The sequence below is a fragment of the Tachyglossus aculeatus genome, chromosome 1 (assembly GCF_015852505.1).
Source record: "Tachyglossus aculeatus isolate mTacAcu1 chromosome 1, mTacAcu1.pri, whole genome shotgun sequence".
In the NCBI taxonomy this organism is placed as follows: domain Eukaryota; kingdom Metazoa; phylum Chordata; class Mammalia; order Monotremata; family Tachyglossidae; genus Tachyglossus; species Tachyglossus aculeatus.
The window spans coordinates 147,176,905-147,199,720 of NC_052066.1; the positions used below are offsets into that span (position 1 = coordinate 147,176,905).

The 22,816-nt window shown below is 45.7% G+C and overlaps 1 protein-coding gene across 5 annotated transcripts in view; it reads right to left on the minus strand.

The window, feature by feature from the left end:
* Nucleotides 1-22,549, minus strand: part of WDR20 (WD repeat domain 20) — a 97,945-nt gene extending 75,396 nt beyond the window's left edge. For all 5 annotated transcript variants that reach the window (XM_038743259.1, XM_038743241.1, XM_038742873.1 and 2 more), the window contains exon 1: nt 22,277-22,549. In XM_038743259.1, the coding sequence (XP_038599187.1) occupies nt 22,277-22,525 (249 nt within the window). In that variant the 5' untranslated portion in view covers nt 22,526-22,549. The remainder of the gene's footprint in view (nt 1-22,276) is intronic.
* Nucleotides 22,550-22,816: the final 267 nt, after the last annotated feature.

Here is a 22,816-nt window from a genome sequence, read left to right on the forward strand (position 1 = left end):
AAAATAGAACATAGCCTTTGAAAAAAATAAAGGATTAAATCACAATAAAAGAACAATTTGCTACTGACATTCACAGTATTCTTGCTACTTAACTGCACATAAAATTTTTTTTAAAACAAGCAATGCCGCTTAAGAGACAGAGTGGTTTGTTTTCTTAAAAATGTAAACAATATTGGGATATGTCAGCTAGAGTCTGGCATTCAAAAGTCAGGGAGTAATCTTTCTAGTACAATTGATGTTAGCCAGTTCTTATTTAGTGTACGACACCCAAATTTGGTTTCAACTTTTGAAAAGAGATGTGGAGAAGTGGCGAGTCCAGAGAAAACCATGAAAATAGAACCTAAGAGATAAGGTTTTATGATTTAAGGGTTATTTAGTATCTACCAAAAAAGGTGTGTGGGGGGGTGTATATGTAATGTGTCTTTAATTTTCCAAAGAATTTACAATTTTAAGGCACAAAAGCAGGAATAAGGACCAAGGTGAGGTGGCAGAAAAAGTGGCCAAATTGAGGTAGTACAGAGCATTGGGGAAGAGAAGTCACAAAGTTAATAGTAAATCTAGACTAGTGGGAAAAACACAGGACAGGAAGTCAGGAGACCCAGATTCTCAGTGGAAAGAGCCCGGGCTTGGGAGTCAGAGGTCATGGGTTCTAATCCCGGCTCCGCCACTTGTCAGCTGTGTGACTTTGGGCAAGTCATGTCACTTCTCTGGGCCTCAGTTACCTCATCTGGAAAATGGGGATTAACACTGTGAGCCCCATGTGGGACAACCTGATGACCTTGTATCCACCCCAGCGCTAAGAACGGTGCTTGGCACATAGTAAGCGCTTAACAAATACCATCATTATTATTATCCACCACTTGCTTGCCATAGGACTCTGGGGCAAATAACTTCATCTCTCTCTGCCTCAGTTTACTCATCTGTACAATGGAATAAAATGTGTTCTCCCTATCTCTTGTGAGCCCTGTGTGGGTGAGGGACATAAGTGCTTAATAAATACCATCATTACTAGTGGTAGCAAAAGATATTCAGCCCCCATTGGGCTGAAAGCACCAAGTGTTTGGGAAGGTAAAAAAGAATCACACTTACTGAGAGCTTACTATGTGCAGAACACTGTACTAAGCGCTTGGGAGAGTACAATATAACAGTCTGCAGTCATGTCCCCTGGCCATAAGAAGCTTCTAGTCGGCGAGACAGACAATAAAATAAATTACAGATATGTATAAGTGCTGGGGGGATGAGGGTGGAATGAATGAAGGTAAAAGTCTAAATGTCAATGTGACGCAAAAGGAAGAGAGAGTAGGGCAAATGAGGGATTAGCTGGGGAAGACCTCTTGGCGGAGATATGATTTTAATAAGGCTTTAAAGGCTGAGGAGAGTAACTGTCTGTCAAATATCTGTTATACTGTTGTGCTGTACTCTCCCAAATGCTTAGTACAGTGCCTTGAACACAGTAAGTGCTCAATAAATACGACTGACTGATTGATTGATGAAGAGGGAGGGAGCTCCAGGCCAGAGGCAAAACATGGGCGAAGGGTTCGGCGGTAAAATAGATGAGACTGAAGTACAGTGAAGAGACTGGTATCAGAGGATCCAAAGTGAACAAGCTGGGTTGTAGTAGGAAAAAAAAAACAGTAAAATAAGATAGGAGGAGGCAAGGTGATTGAGTGCTTTAAAGCCAATAGTAAGAAGTTTCAGTTTGATGCAGAAGTGGAGGGGCAACCACTGGTGGTCTTTAAGAGTGGGGAAACATGGACTGAACGGTTTTCCAGGAAAATGATCCAGAAGGCAGAGTGAAATATGGGCTGAAGTGGGAAGAGACAGGAGGAAGGGAGGCCAGCAAGGAGGCTTCTGCAATAGTTATGGCGGGACACGATAGGTACTTGTATCAAAGTGAAAGCAGTTTGGATGGAGAGGAAAGGGCGGATTTTAGCGGTGTAAAGGTAGAACCAACAGGATTTGGTGACGGACTGAATATGAGACATGAATGAGAGTGAATGGTATTTGTTGAACCCTTACTGTGTGCAGAGCGCTGTACTAAGCACTTGGCAGATACAATGCAAGAGATTTGGTATAAGCGAGGCTCACCTCCTCCAGGAAGCCTTCCCAGAATAAGCCCTTTTTCTCTGCTTCCCCCTCCCCTCCCCATCATCCCGACTCGTTCCCTTTGCTCTACCTCCCTTTCCCCACACACAGCACTTGTGTATATATATATATATGTACGTATTTATAATTCTATTTATTTATATTGATGCTATTGATGCCTGTTTACTTGTTTTGATGCCTGTCTCCCCCATTCTAGTCTGTGAGCCCATTAGTGGCAGGGATTGTCTCTACTTGTTATCGGACTGTATTTTCCAAGCACTTAGTACAGTGCTCTGCATACAGTAAGCACTCAATAAATACAACTGAATGAATCCCTAAAGAAGATGCTCCCTACCCACAAGAAGTTTACATTCTAATGCGGGAGACAGACCTAGAATTATTTTCAGATGGGGTAATCCGATTAAACTGACTGTACAACTGACCACACACACACACACAAAATGGAGGAGAGATATAAATGACTACCTAAGTGATAGAGGTGGATCTTAGGTTGACGTGACTTGGGGTGTGGAGAGAAAACTGGGGAGGGATGGCTTGTTGGAAGAGTTGGGAGAAGTAAAAGGGCCAAAGAAAAGACCCATTTTTCCTCTCCTCATCAAAGCGTTCTCAAACTCTTAGCAGCTCCTCGGGGAAAGTAGCAGATCAGCTATTAATTGGTTAGAAGAAACTCCTGACACAAACACAGAAGCTTCTGACAACCAACTAACATTTTTGCTGAGTTCCAAAAGGAGATTATAGAAGGGTGACTGACTTTCCCTACCACACAGGGATGTTGCGAGGATAAAGAACACTTTAGTAATGTGAAAACTCTTTTGAAATACAAAAAACACTGTCTATAATCAAGGTGTTGTTATAACTAGGTGGTTTTTCTCTCCAGGGAACAGTCCTATCAAATATGGCTTAAATTGCAGCAAGAAAGACTTTGGTTAGATTTAAGCTCATTATGGGCAGGGAACATTTCTGCTAAATCTTTTGTATCGTTCTCTTCCAAAAGCTTAGACCAGTGTTCTGTACATAGTAAGTGCTCAATAAATATCATTGATTGATTTAAGGGAGGACTTCCTAACCATATAGGTGATTAAATCCTATAATAATAAGTTATTGAAATAACGGAATTTCCAGTGTTATAGAATTCAGACACACGATGAAGTGGAGTTTACGTTTCTTCCTGGAGACAGGGGTCTGGATAAGGTGATTTCTTGAACTGTCTCACAGCTCTAAGCTTCTATCCTCATTATTAACAATAGAGATCGTATAGACACCTGTATGCATGGGAAGCAGGGCATTTGTGGTAAGAGATTATAAAATAGCACTAATAACCAGTCCTTACCTACTTTTCATAAGACTTCATAATCAAACTAGAGCCAATTCTTCTGTAATGCAGCAGTTGAGTTCCTGAGGGAAACTACATTTACCAAAAGTAGCAGTCTTGTCCTGACCAACACTGTGCTGACGCACAGAAGTCTCTTCCAACATTATAGTCAATCATTCATTCAATCGTATTTATTGAGCACTTACTGTGTGCAAAGCACCGTACTGAGCACATTGTTCCCTATCCTGACAAAGGTGCATTGTGAAAAGAATGTTCCCTAATTCCTCAAAAGGTTTAATATCTCTTCCAGGAGGTCTTCCCTGAATAGTCTCTTATAACCCCATCTAATTCCCTCCTTGCCACCTAACCACTTGGGTATTCATATCCCTCCCATTGCACATAGGTACAGGATCTTTACACTCTATTGCTCCCCCAGACCTGTAATTTATTTTAGTGTCTACCTCTCTCACCAGACTACAAACTCCTTGAGGACAGGGGTTTCTACTAATTCTCCTGTACTCTCCCAAGTGCTTGGCTCAGTGCTCTGCACAGAGCAAGCACTAAAATAAATACCATTGATTGAATTTTCATTCTAAACAAAATTCTAATTCTAGCCAGTTCTAATCCTGGCTCTGCCACCTGTCTGCTGCGTGACCTTAGGCAAATCACTTCACTTCTCTGTCCCTCAATTACCTCGTCTATAAAATGGGGAATAAGAATGTGAGCCCTATGCGGAACATGGACTGTGTCCCGCCCCATCTGCTCGTATCCACCCCAGTGGTTAGTACAGAGCCTGGCACATAGTGAGCACTTAACAAATACCATAGTTGCTGTTATTAATATCATTATTAAGAATTGAAAATATGTAATAGAACTGACTGTACAGTCAATCCGCTCACCTGAATTTCATTCAATTTTTTCCCAGGCATTTTTGCTAAAATAAAAAGTGGTGACTTTCAATCCCAGTCCAATAAAGAAGCAACACACTTGCTTAGAAATGTAAGCTAATCAGTAAGCCCATCCACGCAATCTCCTCAAGCATCTCTTCTAGTTCAAAACTAAAGCTTAAAAACATATTTCCATAATTTAATACATATTACTAAAAACACACCTTTTGAGAAATTACATGGCTTATAGTTATAAACCCCATCATTATGACAACTCACACTACACAGGTGCTACAGTTAAGTTTTTTCCCCACAATAGTTTTGTAAATATTATCATCGCTACATTTAGAATTGAACTAGCTTAGCTGTCCATGAAAATTAAGTGTAAAAGGAAAAAAAAAATCTATCCAGCCACTATAGCTAATGGTGTCTTCACAATGCCAGAGGATGTTTTGCTGAAATCCCTTTTCAGAAGCTCTGCTTCTCATAATACTGCACCACTTATCTCCTACCACCACGCCATTCATTCATTCAATTATATTTAGAGTGCTTACTGTGTGCAAAGCACAATCTTAAGTGCTTGAGAGAGTATAATGCAACAATAAACAGACACTTTCCCTGCCCACACCAAGCTACCAGTAATAGGCAATAACATGGAGGTCACACCTGGAGCATCAGGAAAGTCTCTGGCTGCAATACCCCAAACACGTGGTAATAATAATTAATAATTGTGGTGTTTGGTAAGTGCTTACTATGTGCCAGGCACTGTACTAAGCGCTGGGGTGGATACAAGCAAATCGGGTTGTATGTGGTCCCTGTCCCACGTGGGGCCGAGTCTCAATCTCCATTTTCAGAAGAGGTATAACTGAGGCCCATTCATTCACTCGTATTTGAGCGCTTACTGTGTGCAGAGCACTGTATTAAGCACTTGGGAAGTACAAGTTCGCAACATTATAGAGACGGTCCCTACCCAACAACGGGCTCACAGTCTAGAAGGGGGAGACAGACAACAAAACAAAACATATTAACAAAATAAAATAACCAGAATAGTAAATATGTCCAAGTAGAATAGAGTAATAAATCTGTACAAACACATACACAGGTGCTGTGGGGAGGGGCAGGAGGTAGGGCAGGGGAGATGGGGAGGGGGCTCAGTCTGGGAAGGCCTCCTGGAGGAGGTGAGCTCTCAGTAGGGCTTTGAAGGGAGGAAAAGAGCTAGCTTGGCGGATGTGCGGAGGGAGGGCATTCCGGGCCAGGGGGATGACGTGGGCCGGGGGTCGACGGCGGGACAGGCGACCATGAGGAGATTAGCGGCAGAGAAGCGGAGGGTGCGGGCTGGGCTGGAGAAGGAGAGAAGGGAGGTGAGGTAGGAGGGGACGAGGTGATGGACAGCCTTGAAGCCGAGAGTGAGGAGTTTTTGCCTGATGCGTAGGTTGACCGGTAGCCACTGGAGATTTTTGAGGAGGGGAGTAACGTGCCCAGAGCGTTTCCGCACGGAGATGATCCGGGCAGCAGCGTGACGTATAGACTGAAGTGGGGAGAGACAGGAGGATGGGAGATCAGAGAGGAAGCTGATGCAGTAATCCAGTCGGGATAGGATGAGAGATTGAACCAGCAGGGTAGCAGTTTGGATGGAGAGGAAAGGGCGGATCTTGGCGATGTTGCGGAGGTGAGACCGGCAGGTTTTGGTGACGGACTGGATGTGAGGGGTGAACGAGACAGCAGAGTTGAGGATGACACCAAGGTTGCGGGCTCATGAGACGGGAAGGATGATAGTGCCGTCTACAGTGATGGGAAAGTCAGGGAGAGGGCAGGGTTTGGGAGGGAAGATAAGGAGTTCAGTCTTGGATATACTGAGTTTTAGATGGCGGGCAGACATCCAGATGGAGATGTCTTGAAGGCAGCAGGAGACATGAGCCTGAAGGGAGGGAGAGAGAGCAGTGAAGTGACTTGCACAAGGTCATACAGCAGACAGCTGGCAGCGGTCACATCTGAACCCACGATCTTCTGAGTCCCAGGTCTGTGCTCTATTCATTATGTCATGCTACTTCTCGGGGTAATGGTAACGCATAGAGCGTTATTTCAGCCGAAGGCCCCTGGGCTGGGCAGGGAACGGATACTGTACTCTCCCATGCACTTACTACAGTGTTCTGCAAACTGTAAAAACACTCAATAAATACCATTCACTGATGGACTGATCAAATCGGTGAGGCTGTTGCAAGGCCAGGCACTTCTGATGATGAGCAAGGATGATGGACGGGGAAGGTGCGGCTCCCAGCCAACCACGGACACGGTCAGTAAACCCCAGCACATGCTGTTGTTCTTGAGGTTGAAGTGTAACCACGCCAGGCAAGAAGGCATGATTTATTTGGTAGCTGCATCCACAGCTGGCTCAGACACAGGTAGAAGCCGCCCGTGGCTGGATGCTGCTGGTTTGCAGCCAGGCAGGATTTGGCCCTTGGGCCCAGATTAAAATGATTTTCGAAACAGATATAGACGGCAGGCCACTTTTTGTTTTTTATTTTTTATTTTTTTATTTTATCCTGGCCTAGACCCTGTGCGATTAAATTTAATGTTTCTTGGTATGGCAAATATTTTCAGACTCTGAATATATCACTACTGATTCATAGAAGAATGCAGCCAGAATTTCAAAATCATAAAGTAAAATTTTGAGTGAAAATTTAGAAAACGTGAAATATTTCTATTTTGTTTGACGCTTTTGGAATGCCAAATTCTACAAGTTGTGTCGTGTTGCCACTGGATTACCTTATTTGTTTTCTCAGGCATCGAGTCTTAGAAAAAGTCATTCAGGAATTACTGCATGCAGATGACTGTGTCCTAGAGGCCCACAACCACATGATTGTAAACCAGTTCACCAAACTGGCTGGGCCTTATGAACGGACAATAAGTCTGATAAAAAACGAAGTGTGTGGCACCAGAGAAGTCATCCACATAACTAAAATATTATATTGGCAGTACAGAGGTAAACACTTTCACAGAATTCTGTAATTTAGGCATCATATTAGCCAATGATGCGACCACAGACAATTTAGTAAAAAAAAGCAGTGTGGCCTAGGCGATTGTGCACGGGCCTCGAAGTCAGAAAGACCTGGGTTCTAATCCCAGCTATACCACTTGGCTGCTGTGTGACCTTGGCTAAGTCGCTTCATTTCTCTACGCCTCGGTTACCACACCTGCAGATTGGGGACTAAGACTGTGAGCCCTCTGTGGGACAGGGACTGAGTCCAACCTGATTACCCTATATCAACCCTGGTGTTTAGTACAGTGCCTGGCACATAGTACGCACTTAAATACCATTAAAAAATAAAATCAAGATATCCAGCCCACCCTTTGGTAGACTCTCAAACAGGCAGGGGTGGCAGCAGCATTGTATCAGTCTCTAGAAGTATGTAAGTTTGTAGTGGACAGGGAATGTGTTATAGTGTATTCTTCCAAGTGCTCAGTACGGTGTTCTGCGCACAGTTAAATGCTCAATAAATATGACTGACTACAGAGCTGTAATCCTGCCCGACATCTTCTAATGCTGAGAGACCTAGACCCCCACGTACGTGACATGCCCAACTCCTTGAGCAGTTCCATCAGCATCACTCAAGGGTTGCACTGGACATCAAGTGGCAAGGCAGAATTGTAAACAATGAAGTCTGGGAATAAAATCAGTCTTCCGGGAGTGAAGCTACGCTCACTTCAACACAGTCACACAGAGTGGGCCATGTGAGGACAACGACCTACTGCAGGATTCCCAAACAACTCCTAGATAAGACCTGAAACTGGGAAACTGGAAGCAAGGACAGAGGACGTAGTAAAACAAAACCTCAGACCACGTTGCATCGAGGCTGAAAACTAGGATCAGTTGTCGTGACAGACCGGCATGGCATACTGCTATCGTGAAAGGAATGGCTCTTTTAAGGGAAAGTTTCTAAAAGAAGGAGACAAGGAGGCAAGAGGGAAAACAGTGCCAAATACTGCAAACAACACATACTACAACCCAGGCTGCACACTTTGATCCCCTAAAGCCAACCTACTCGCTGTACCTCGATCTTAATCTCGCTGCCGACCTCTCGTACACATCCTGCCTCTGGCCTGGAAGGCCCGTCCCCTACTCCCGCCACCCCTTCATATCTGACAGACAGTTACTCTCCCCACCTTCAAAGCCTTATTGAAGGCACAACTCCTCCACGAGGACTTCCCTGACAGCCCTCCTTTCCTTTTCTCCCACTCCCTTCTAAATCACCCTGAATTGCTCCCTTTATTCACCACTCCCCCCACAGCCCCACAGTACTGTGTACTGGAATTTATTTAATGTCTGTCTCCCCCTCTAGACTGTAAGCTCATTGTGAGCAGGGAATGTGTCTGTTATATTCTCCCAAGCGCTTGGTATAGTGCTCAGCACACAGTAAGCAATCAAGAAATACAATTAACCCGGCAGGGGGCGGTTTTTGTGTGTTCCTTCCCACTCACTTTAAAAACCTGAATTCAGTCCTGTAATTGAGAGCCAGAAACACCAAATTAAGGGGTTACTGCTCCAAATAGTCTCTCGTAACCCTTAAACCCTTCTGTCCTCACCTTGTCCCGTCAGTCCCCTCCCTCTAAACATGCCATCCCTGTCTTTTCATTAAATCACATGTATTAAGCACTTACTGTGTGCAGAGCACTGTACTAAGCACTTGGAAAGTACAATTCGGCAACAGAGACAATCCCTATCCAACAATGGGCTCACAGTCTAGAAGAGGCTCATGGTCCAAAGGGTCTTTTCCCACTGCCATCCTCCCCACCCCCTCAATATTGTCTCCCATCAGCTCACCTCCATTCAACCCTCCCCACCCCTCATGCTGCCCCCTCCTTCCTTCCCCAACGCCACAACCACAGCCAAGTGAGGGAACCCCCACTACATTATAGGCAAAATTCTTTCTCCTTAACTTGTTCCTGACCCAATCATTGCTCCTCTTCCCCGTCACAGGGAAGCAGCATGGCCTAGTGGAAAAAGCACAGTCCTGGGAGTCAGAGAACCTGGCTTCTAATCCCATCTCCACAACTTGTCTGCTGTATGGCTTTAAATGAGTCTGGGTCTCAGTTCCCTCATCTGCAAAACAGGGATTCCACAGCTGTCCTCCCAGCTACTTAGACTGTGAGCCCCATGAGGGACCTGGTTATCTTGTAACTACCCTAGCACTTTGTACAGTGCTTGGCACATAGTAAGTGCTTAAATTCCACAATTATTTAATGCTTGTATCACTGAAATTTGGCTCCCTCCAGATGATACTGTCTTGTCTGTCACTCTCTCCCTATTAGGTCTCATCCTCTTCCACTCCCCTAAACTCAGGGAAAGAGGGAGGAGTTGGCCTACTTCTTACCCTCCAATGCCGCTTACCTCCCACGCTCCCCTTCTCCCATCCCTCCCTTTCCCTTCTTCTGCAGTCCATGCTATCATCTCTACCACCCACTCCAATTCCTGGTCACCTTTATTTACTACCATCCACCAGGCCCCACCTCCAAATTTCTGAACCACTTTGATCCTTTTCTCATTCCTTCTCGCCTTCTCTTTCCCTGCACTGATCCTCAGGTACTGGAACATCCATGGGGATGCTCCTGACGACTTTCCTGCGGCCCGCTTTCTCTCGCTCAACTCCTTCAAACCCCTGCTCCATCCCACCTCACCCATCACCAACTCGGACGCACGCTCGATCTCATCAGCTCTTGTCACTGTAAAATCTCTAAGCTCACCCACCAACTCTGAAATTTCTCTCTCTGACCACAATCTCCTCTCCTACCTTCTCTCCCAAACACTCCCTCCCTGTAAAACTGTCCTGTTCCACCCCTTCCGATTATCCCAAGCCACCTTGCCCCATGTGGCCTCCATACCCAACTTACCTTCTCTCCATGCACAAACCAACACCTTCAACTCCAACCCTCTCTTTTGAACTGAATGCCCTTAACCCCCTCATCCCTCATTTGATCCTGCATTAACAACCCTACAGCAGTGGATCACCTCCACAGAATGCTTCCTCCAAATTTGTGCTCAAGCCATGGTGCACGGCTGGCAGAAATCCAGACATCAGGCCAACCTCGTCCACCTCTAACTCACCTCACTCGCACTTCTCCACCCTTATCAACTCTTTGCCCATTGGCCTCAACTAGCTGTTTCAGACTTTTAACTCTCAAACTCCATTACCTCCCCCCATCTCTTGTCCCTAATGACCTTGCCACCTACTTCAAAATTGAAACCAGTCACAATCTCCCAAATCTCCCCTCCACCTACCCACTTTTATCCTTCCTACTGGTATCTCAAGAGAAAATCTCTTGTCTCCTATTAAAATCAATCAATCAATCAATCGTATTTATTGAGCGCTTACTTTGTGCACAGCACTGTACTAAGCACTTGGGAAGTACAAGTTGGCAACATACAGAGACAGTCCCTACCCAACAGTGGTCTCACAGTCTAAAAGGGGGAGACAGAGAACAAAACCAAACATACTAACAAAATAAAATAGAATAGCTATGTACAAGTACAATAAATAAATAAATAAATAAATGGGGTAATAAATATGTACAAACATATATACATATCCCTTCCACTTGCACCTTGGAACCCAACCCTTCTCAACTTATAAAAACACTTGCCCTTCTTTCCTCCCAGACTGCCATCTTCAACTGCTAACTCCCCAATGGTTCAGTCCCTACAGCTTTCAAATATGCCCAATATATTATTCTAAAAAAAAACAACCAAACCCACCCACCTACCATTCTTCTCCAAACTCCTAGAGTACATTATTTACATCCACTGCCTCTCCTCCAATTCTCTCCTCGATTCCCTGCAATCTGGCTTCCACCCCTTCCACTCCACAGAAATTGCCCCCTCCAAGGTCCCAATCACTCCTTCTTGCCAAATTAAACAGTCTCAACTCCATTCTAATCCTCCTCGGCCTCTCAGCTGCCTTTAACACTGTGGACCACCCCCTTTCTCCTGGATTCCCTATCTAACCTTGGCATCGCTGACACTGTTCCTCTCATCTCTCTGGCCACTCAGTTTTTTGCAAGGCTTCTCCTCTGCCTCCTACACCCTCACAGTGGGACAGTGGGAGTTCCTCAAGGTTCAGTTCTGGGTGCCTCTCTATTTTCCATCCACGCTCATTCCCTTAGAGAGCTCTTTTGCTCCCACAGCTTCAACCACACAGATGATTCACACATCTATTCCAACCTTGACCTCTCCTCGTTTGCAAGCCCTACGTTTTCTCCTGCCTTCTTCCTGGATGACTTACTGACACCTCAAACTTAACAAGTCCAAAACAGAACTCACTTTCCCACCCACACCCTGTCCTCCCAACAACCTTCCCATTACCGTAGGAGGCACCACCATGACCTTATCCTCAATTCAACATTCGTTCAACCTGAATATTCATTCTGTCGCCAAATCCCATCGGTTCTTCCTTCAAGACATCTCTTAGAATTGATCCCTTCCTCTTCATCCAAACCACTACCACACTGGCCGAAGCACTTATCATAGCCTATCTCAACTACTGCACCAGCCGCCTCACTGACCTCTCGACAATAGGCTCTTTCCACTCCAGTCTATATTTCACTCTGCTGCCTAGATCATTTTTCTTTAAAAAACAACAAAAAAATCAAACCACTCAGCCCATGCCTCCTCCTACGGTTGCCTATCCATCTTCGCAGCAAATTCCTTACTATTGGCTTCAAGGTACTCAATAAGTTCTCACCTTCCTTACTAATCTCCCACTGCACTCCAGCCAACACACTTGCTCCTCTGACACCAGCTCGATCTCGACTGTCTCACCAACATACCCTTGCTCGTGTCCTCCTAGCCTGAAACTCCCTCCTCCTTCATACCCGATACACCACCACCTCTCCCAACCTTCAAGGCGTTGCTAAAATCACATCTCCTCCAAGAGGCCTTCCTTGACTAACCCCTCGTGTCTGTACCCTGTTCTCTTCCCACCCCAATCCCACACATCACCCTTTAGACTTTTGATATCAAGTGCTTTACACAGTGCTCTGCAGACAGTAAGTGCTCCATTTGATACTCACCTCAGCTCCCATGAACATAACCTTATACTCTGCCATTTACCCTAGCTATAATTTATTTTATTGTCTGGCTCCACAACTACATTGTAAGTGCCTTGAAGGCAGGGATCGTATCCACCAAATTTGTACTATAGCCTCCAGAGGGATTAGTACAAGGTTCTGCACACAGTAGGTGCTCAATAAATACCACTGATTGACTTGACTGTGTGCACACAATGTGGCAGGATTGTGCACTAGCCTTTTCGGAAACACACCCACACATACAAACACATACACCCAAAACTGAACTTTGCCATTAGCTGCATCTTCTTGAAGTATATATGCGAGAATACACACATACAACTTTTTCTATTTACCAAAATTTTGGTAGCTCATTTTAAATTTTCCAACCCCTCATCTTGGTGAAATTAAGTAAATCCAAGGTTTAAGCCACCTATTTTTTTGTATAGGACTAGATTTTAATGACAGTTAAAATGCATGTATTTTCAGAATCTAGTGTTAGCAAAGTTAAAGCACTGTTCATTGATTATTAAATCTAGTAAAAAAAAAATGTAGTATGATCTAACAGGAAATATGGTTTGGATGGTCAGAGGAACACTATATCACTTACTTGGTCTGAATTTTCCATTACTCACTTTCTCTACAAAATTTTACTCACTCCCAGTGAAGTTGAAGGAAATCATAATTTGTTCTTATATTTTACTGCCAACCAAAAAGACATCTTAAACCAAAAGGATTTGAATCACTGAAGTTAAAGGCCACTTTGGAAATTGTGCCTAACATTTTATTATGCCACTAGGAAAATAATTCAAAATCTGAGTATGAATATTTCTGGGAAAAAAGAGACCTGCTGAGCAAAACAACAATTAGAAATAAAGGACGTGGATGATAAATGTTAAAAAAAGAGATTAATATGATTAATATGACATCAGCAGATGCAGGGGCTTATTCAGTGAAATCAGCCTACATTATTTAGAATTGGATTTTGTGCTTAACAAGTAAAAGAATAGGTCTCTACAGTTTGATATGATCTCTGACAAAAATGCCACATTTAAAAATTTGTTCTGCTTTTAGCTAATGTAATCAATATAATTCCCCACACAATAAATATTTTTGGATGAAATCTTCAGTTGAAGCCATTATCAAAGTTTCCTTTCAGCTATCCTATACAACCTCATCCTTCAGAAGACAAAGATCTTTTTTTTTTTCCCCTCAAGAAAAAAAACAAACAATATGGATGAGTTTGAAACCTTTAGTCACAGTTTTGGATGCAAATACTGGAGGCCAAAATAATGAACATGACCATTCTGGATTCTGCAAGCATTAAAGAAAAATGACAGCTGCATTCTGAACTTTTGGCATATTAGAACTCGATCAAACCTCATCTCAAGAGAGTATTCAGCTTTGAAATAATTACTTCAATAGGATTTCACGAAATGAAGTTTGCCATGGTCAAATAATGGTAAAAATGAGGCGATATTTGTATGCTGCAGTTTTTATACCACAGCTGGAAAAAAACCCCTACAAAACTGACTTTTGGAAACAAAGTTTAGGAAGTGTGCTCTAAATCACCACAACATTTATATTTTAAGGGTCACCTGAATGGCTTGATTTCAACAGGTGGGTCCCTATCCATTTCTCTGATCCTTCCAATCCCCCAAAATAAATTTTTTTGGTGCCATCACAGGTGCGCCGCTGCAGACAATCGGGAGAGTTTTCATGAGCCCAGTGACCATTTCAAGTGCTCTACTTTCTGTGTATTCCAGAAGTTTTGCCAAGTTTTGATTGGCAGTTTTTCTGAATCTGCATTAATCAAAACCCAACTATTGGATAAGTCTGAAGAAACTGATGTAGCTCTCTTACAAAGTGTTTTAGTTTATTTAAAAAAGGGAAAAAATGGTCAAAATGAATTTTAAAAGTCACATCTAATTACTTTTTTCAAAGAATCCTGAAAACCTCAAAGCTAATTTTGATCTCTTCAGATATCTCATTTTTTATACTCTCCTCTAAATTGGGAGAATAGGCTGAGATAATCACATATAAAATAATATGAAGTAATGGTTACAGATGATGAAAATTTGCAAACTCATTCGACGAAAAACAGAATCAGGGTACAGCACTGCTGCTACGACGGAAAAGAAAACCGCAAAGGTATAAAGTGTTCTGCACAACCGGTAATCATACCTAGACGAGAGCAATAGAAAAGACTGAAACACTATCACACATGAATATGCAGGTAGGGAACTTGAGTGATTTTGTAAATACTAAATATCTGTTATATATTTAAATTTATGTATTTTCAGTTCCATTTCTAGAGATCTCTCTGAACTCATCAATTCGGCTGGCATCTTTAGAGTTTCCATGGAAATGATACTTCTTGGCAAGGGACCGGTTTTATCAAGCAAAGCAGCACCTATTAGGAAGCTTCAGAAATAAAGTTTCAAAATTTGAAAAAGTTGAGCCCCCAAAACAAACGACTGGTTTAGCCAATAGTCACAAGCTTCATTTTCTTCCAACCGGCTTCCATTTTTCTTTCAAAGTATATCTGAACACCTTGAAACTCATTTTCATCGGGGAAAACTGATCGCTTGAGTTCTGGCGTCTGTCAAGATGGCAGTTTCCTGTTTGCTTTTAGACACAGAACTATTGTTTAAATTTAAGCCGCTTATCGGAGCCCTCGGAGCCCTCTATTACACACATTCTCACAATAGCCTCAAAGCAAGCATCGGAAAAGATTTCTGTTTTTACTGGTCACGACCGAAAGAACTTAAGTAACCGGCCCAAGGTCACCGAACACATCAGGGATCAGGAGCCACAATTTTAGTTCTAGACTCTGGCCTCTTCCCCCAGCCTCTTTAAGAAAAAATGATGATTTGACTCTCGACATTTTCTAGCAACATGCTGTCCCCCTCTCCAAACCTAAAAATCAGATCCCTCCCCAAAACATTTCAAATGACGGCTCGGCTCCACTAGACATTTATTAACCCCTCCTTAACCCGAACCTTCGTATGTGGCTAGCCGCAGGGCTCCTTTAAGATTCCAGTTACTCAATTTTTGTCTTGCCCTGTGCTGTCAACCGACCTATATTAGGAGCTAACTTCTAATGAGGCACCATTTGCTTCTCTCATTTTCTTCTACCTCCGGTAAGATGAGTGGACTCCATTGACTTCTTCCCTCTAACGGCAATCCGGAGAAGATTGTCTAAAGGGTCAGTGTGGGCAGGCAGTTGTACCGCCACCCAAACCTTTAAAGGCCTTTCGCACGGAGGTGGCATTCTTACAAGACAAACGACTCGTCCCGGAGACTCCCGCGGTAAAACAAAATAAAAAGGAAAATCACCTGCCACCAAAGGGAAGAGTCCTCCCTGGAACTGTGCAGTAGCTTTAATGCCATCTCTCCTTCCCAGCCTGGGGTCGGACCTGTCAGACTAGATTAGGGCGAGCACTTTTCCCCCTCCCTTACCCCCGGCCCCAAGACTAACCCATGTCGCGATCCCCGACCGCTTAACGAACCGATTTCCCTGTCGTTCCCCAGCTGTGGGGCACGGGTTGCCCACGAGGCGGGACTTACGTGCCCATCTGCAGCGATCTCTCCGGGGAGGGAGGCTCCCCATTCATTCATTCATCCATTCATTCATTCATTCAATCGCATTTATTGAGCGCTTACTGTGTGCGGAGCACTGGGCTAAGCGCTTGGGAAACCGATCGACGGCATCTGCCGCCCGCGCGCTGACTCTGTGCCGCACACCACAACGCAGGTAATAACAACAATAACGACATCTGTTAAGCGCTTACTACGTGCAAAGCACTGTTCTAAGCACTGAACGGGTTTCCAATCTGGAGGCCCCCTCCACAACCATCTCCTGCCATCTCTCCGGGGAGAAGTCCCCCACCTCCGTGAATAATAATAATAATAATAATGCCATTTGTTAAGCGCTTACTCTGTGCAAAGCACTGTTCTAAGCACTGAATGGGTTTACAATCTGGAGGCCCCCTCCACAACCATCTCCTGCCATCTCTCCGGGGAGAAGTCCCCCACCTCCGTGAATAATAATAGTAATAATAATGACATTTGTTAAGCGCTTACTATGTGCAAAGCACTGTTCTAAGCGCTGAACGGGTTTACAATCTGGAGGCCCCCTCCACAACCATCTCCTCCCATCTCTCCGGGGAAAAGTCCCCCACCTCTGGGAATAATAATAATAATAATAATAATAATAATAATAATAATAATAATAATGACATTTGTTAAGCGCTTACTATGTGCAAAGCACTGTTCTAAGCGCTGAACGGGTTTACAATCTGGAGGCCCCCTCCTGCCATCTCTCCAAGGAGGGGTCCCCCCACCTCTGTGACTTGCTTTATTTTTTTTTTGGAGGGGGGGGGCAGAGCCAAAGGGCCTCCCGAGTGTACCAAAAGCACTCCCGTGTACTAGAAGAAGCAGCGTGGCCTGGAGGAAAGGGCTCGGGCCTGGGAGTCGGAGGCTGTGGGTTCTAATCCCGACTCCGCCACAGGTCTGCTGGGTGACCTTGGCCAAGCCACTTCCCTTCTCTGGGCCTCAGTTCCCTCATCTGGAAAATGAGGATAGAGATGGTGAGCCCCATGAGGGACAGGGACCCTAGACTGTGAGCCCGCTGTTGGGTAGGGACCGTCTCTATATGTTGCCAACTTGTACTTTTCAAGCGCTTAGTACAGTGCTCTGCACACAGTAAGCGCTCAACAAATACAATTGAATGAATGAATGGGTCCAACCCGATTCCCTTGTATTTCCCCCAGTGCTGGACACATTCTAAACGTTCAATGGAAAAAGCCCGGGCTTGGGAGTCAGAGATCAAGGGTTCAAAGCCCGGCTCCGCCAACTGTCAGCTGTGTGACTTTGGGCAAGTCACTTCACTTCTCTGGGCCTCAGTTCCCTCATCTGTAAAATGGGGATTAGGACTGTGAGCGCCCTGGGGATTAGGACTGTGAGCCCCCCGTGGGACAATCCCCCCCGCCAGCGCTTAGAACAGTGCTTTGCACATAGTAAGCGCTTAACAAATACCAAAATTATTATTATTATTCAAATCCCGGCTCTGCCAATTGTCAGCTGTGTGACCTTGGGCAAGTCACTTCACTTCTCTGGGCCTCAGTTCCCTCATCTGTAAAATGGGGATGGAGACTGTGAGCACCCCATGGGACAACCTGATCACCTTGTATCCTCCCCAGCGCTTAGAACAGGGCTTTGCGCATAGTAAGCGCTTACGAAATGCCACCATTATTATTAACTTCTAGACTGTGAGCCCTCTGTTGGGTGGGGACCGTCTCTATATGTTGCCAACTTGTACATCCCAAGCGCTTAGTACAGTGCTCTACACACAGTAAGTGCTTGATAAATACGATCGAATGAATGAATTAACAAATACCACAATTATTATTATTATAACGAGGGCCCGGAAGGCGTTACTACCTAAGCCATCGATTCCTCCGGGCTTGCAGCTGATGGGCCATCCCCACCACCACGCCCTCGGCCTCAGCCCGGGCCCGACCTCCTCGATGGTTTAACATGGGGGTTCAGAGAGCAGTGCTTGGCACATAGTAAGCGCTTAATACATGCCATTATTATTATTATTCATTTAATCGTATTTATTGAGCGCTTAATGTGTGCAGAGCACCGGACTCAGCGCTTGGGAAGGACAAGTTGGAAACATCTAGAGACGGTCCCTACCCAACGGCGGGCTCATTCATTAATTCATTCAATCGTATTGAGTGCTTACAGTGTGCAGAGCACTGTACTAAGCGCTTGGGAAGGACAAGTTGGCAACATCTAGAGACGGTCCCTACCCAACAGCAGGCTCATTCATTCATTCATATCGTATTGAGCGTTTACTGTGTGCAGAGCACTGTATTAAGCGCTTGGGAAGGACAAGTTGGCAACATCTAGAGACGGTCCCTACCCAACAGCGGCTCATTCATTCATTCATTCATTCAATCGTATTGAGCGCTTACTGTGTGCACAGCACTGTACTAAGCGCTTGGGAAGGAAAAGTTGGCAACATATAAAGACGGTCCCTACCCAACAGCGGGCTCATTCATTCATTCATTCATTCAATCGTATTGAGCGCTTACTGTGTGCAGAGCACTGTATTAAGTGCTTGGGAAGGACAAGTTGGCAACATCTAGAGACGGTCCTACCCAACAGCGGCTCGTTCATTCATTCATTCAATCGCATTGAGCGCTTACTGTGTGCAGAGCACTATACTAAGCGCTTGGGAAGGACAAGTTGGCAACATCTAGAGACGGTCCCTACCCGACGGTGGGCTCACAGTCTAGAAGGGGGAGGCCGGGAACAAAACCAAACATATTAACAAAACAAAATAGGATAAATATGTACAGATAAAATAAATAAATAGAGTAATAAATCAAATAGGATGAATATGTACAGATAAAATAAGTAAATAGAGTAATAAATGCGCACAAACACACAAGTGCTGTGGGGAGGGGAAGGACTGGGCCCAACCCGATTTCCCCGTATTTAGCCCAATGGTTAGGACAGTGCTTGGCGCTTAAGGAAGACCTTAATATACAGCACCTGTATATATGTTTGTACATATTTATCACTCTATTTATTTATTTATTTTACCTGTACATATCTATTCTATTTATTTTATTTTGTTAGTATGTTTGTATGTTTGTATGTTAGTATGTGAGCCCACTGTTGGGAAGGGACCGTCTCTATATGTTGCCAACTTGGACTTCCCAAGCGCTTAGTCCAGTGCTCTGCACACAGTAAGTGCTCAATAAATACGATTGATTGATTGATTGATTGACCACTGTCATCGCCTTTATTACTATGATTATGACTCCTGGGAGGGCTGAGGTTGGGGCGGGGTCTCCGACAGTCCCCAACGGTGGCCTCCAATCAATCAATCGTATTTATTAGACTGTGAGCCCACTGTTGGGTAGGGACCGTCTCTATCTGTTGCCAACTTGCACTTCCCAAGCGCTTAGTCCAGTGCTCTGCACACAGTAAGCGCTCAATAAATACGACATTGATTGATCGACCACTGTCATCGCCTTTATTACTATGATGATGAATCCTGGGATGAGGGCTGACGTTGGGGCAGGGTCTCCGACAGTCCCCAACGGTGGCCTCCAATCAGTCGTATTTATTGAGCGCCTACTGCGTGCAGAGCACTGTACTGAGCGCTTGAGAAGTCCAAGTTGGCAACATCTAGAGACGGTCCCGACCCAACAGCGGGCTTATATTAATTAATGTCCCCCCTTCTAGACTGTGAGCTCACTGTGGGCAGCCATATACTTGTATATATGTTTGTACGTATTTATTACTCTTTATTCTGTTTGTACATATTTATTCTATTTATTTTATTTTGTTAATATGTTTTGTTGTCTGTCTCCCCCTTCTAGACTGTGAACCCACTGTTGGGTAGGGACCGTCTCTAGATGTTGCCAACTTGGACTTCCCAGGCGCTTAGCCCAGTGCTCTGCACACAGTAAGCGCTCAATAAATCATCATCATCAATCGTATTTATTGAGCGCTTACTATGTGCAGAGCACTGTACTAAGCGCCTGGGAATAAATACGATTGAATGAATGAATGAATGAATGAATAGAAGGGAGGCCTCACAGATGCCCCACGCCCACTGGCCCGTCCTGACGGAGTTCCCAGCGGCTCCCAAAGTGGATCTGGGAGCGTTGTGGACGCAGTGGGCGCTCAGTAAATAGGCGGTGGGATGGGGTAAATAGGCGGTGGGATGGGGGAGACTCCTCCCCTCACAATTCGCCCCCCTAGCGGCCCCACGCCCACCGGCCCGTCCTGACGGAGTTCCCGGCGGCTCCCGAAGTGGATTTGTACATATTTATTACTCTATTTATTTACTTATTTATTTTGCCTGTACCTATCTATTCTATTTATTTTATTTTGTTAGTATGTTTGGTTTTGTTCTCTGTCTCCCCCTTCTAGACTGTGAGCCCACTGTTGGGTAGGGACTGTCTCTATATGTTTCCAACTTGTACTTCCCAAGCGCTTAGTACAGTGCTCTGCACTTGGTAAGTGCTCAATAAATACGATTGATGATGATGATGATGATGATGATTTGGGAGCGTTCTGGACGCGGTGGGCGCTCAGTAAGTAGGACCGAATGAAGGGCGGTGGGATGGGGGAGACTCCTCCCCTCACAATTCGCCCCCCTAGCGACCCCACGCCCACAGGCCCGTCCTGACGGAGTTCCCGGCGGCTCTCGAAGTGGATTTGTACACATTTATTACTCTATTTACTTATTTATTTTACTTGTCCATATCTATTCTATTTATTTTATTTTGTTAGTATGTTTGGTTTTGTTCTCTGTCTCCCCCTTCTAGACTGTGAGCCCACTGTGGGGTAGGGACCGTCTCTCTATGTTGCCAATTTGTACTTCCCAAGCGCTTAGTACAGTGCTCTGCACCTAGTAAGCGCTCAATAAATACGATCGATGATGATGATGATGATGATCTGGGAGCGTTGTGGACGCGGTGGGCGCTCAGTAAGTAGGACCGAATGAAGGGCGGTGGGATGGGGGAGACTCCTCCCCTCACAGTTCGCCCCCCCTAGCGACCCCACGCCCACAGGCCCGTCCTGACGGAGTTCCCGGCGGCTCCCCAAGTGGATTTGTACATATTTATTACTCTTTTTATTTACTTATTTTACTTGTCCATATCTATTCTATTTATTTTGTTAGTATGTTTGGTTTTGTTGTCTGTCTCCCCCTTTTAGACTGTGAGCCCACTGTGGGGTAGGGACTGCCAACTGTACTTCCCAAGCGCTTAGTACAGTGCTCTGCACTTAGTAAGCGCTCAATACGATCGATGATGATGATGATGATGATGATCTGGGAGCGTTGTGGACGCGGTGGGCGCTCAGTAAATAGGACCGAATGAAGGGCGGTGGGATGGGGGAGACTCCTCCCCTCAGAGTTCGCCCCCCTAGCGACCCCACGCCCACAGGCCCGTCCTGACGGAGTTCCCGGCGGCTCCCCAAGTGGATTTGTACATATTTATTACTCTTTTTATTTACTTATTTTACTTGTCCATATCTATTCTATTTATTTTATTAGTATGTTTGGTCTTGTTCTCTGTCTCCCCCTTTTAGCCTGTGAGCCCACTGTTGGGTAGGGCCTGTCTCTAGATGTTGCCAACCTGTACTTCCCAAGCGCTTAGTCCAGTGCTCTGCACTTAGTAAGCGCTCAATAAATACGATCGATGATGATGATAATGACAACCTGGGAGCGTTGTGGACGCGGTGGGCGCTCAGTAAGTAGGACCGAATGAAGGGCGGTGGGATGGGGGAGACTCCTCCCCCTCACAGTTCGCCCCCCTAGCGACCCCACGCCCACAGGCCCGTCCTGACGGAGTTCCCGGCGGCTCCCCAAGTGGATTTGTACATATTTATTACTCTTTTTATTTACTTATTTTACTTGTCCATATCTATTCTATTTATTTTGTTAGTATGTTTGGTTTTGTTCTCTGTCTCCCCCTTTTAGACTGTGAGCCCACTGTTGGGTAGGGCCTGTCTCTAGATGTTGCCAACCTGTAGTTCCCAAGCGCTTAGTACAGTGCTCTGCACTTAGTAAGCGCTCAATAAATATGATGATGATGATCTGGGAGCGTTCTGGACGCGGTGGGCGCTCAGTAAATAGGACCGAACGGAGGGCGGTGGGATGGGGGAGACTCCTCCCCTCAGAGTTCGCCCCCCTAGCGACCCCACGCCCACAGGCCCGTCCTGACGGAGTTCCCGGCGGCCCCCGAAGTGGATGTGGGAGCGTCGTGGACGCGGTGGGCGCTCAGTCAATAGGACCGAAGGGAGGGCGGTGGGATGGGGGAGACTCCTCCCCCTCACGGTTCTCCCCCCCCCCCCCCCGTCTCCCCCCGGCCGGTACCTTGCGGACCCCCTTGTAGATGTAGAAGTAGAGCTCCCGGCCCACATTGAAGCAGAGGCGGTCGCCGTTGCCGGACTGGTCGTTGAGGTTGACGAAGGAGACGCGGACGGGGTTGGAGCCCTGCGAGTTGAAGGGCACCCGGTTGGGGCGGCTGTACTCCGAGTGCGGCAGCAGCTTGTACAGACCTTCGCGGGTGGTGAACTGGCTCTTAATCTCGTTCATCTCCTTCCCTCCTCCCTCCGCCGCCATCTTGGAGAGCCGCGCTCATCCTGCCCCGGGGGCCCCGGATCACGCCCAGCGCGCAGGCGCCGGGCCGGGGACGCGCACGGGGGAGGGCTTGTTTACGGACCCTCTGCGCAGGCGCGCTCGCCTGCCTGCTCGCCGCCCCCCCTCCCTGCGCGCCTGCGCGCGCCCGCCCGCCCGATCCACTTCGGCGTCAGGCCGGGCCGGTGGGCGTGGGGCGGCTGTGAGGCCTCCCTTCTGTTCATTCATTCATTCATTCAATCGTATTTATTCCCAGGCGCTCAGTACAGTGCTCTG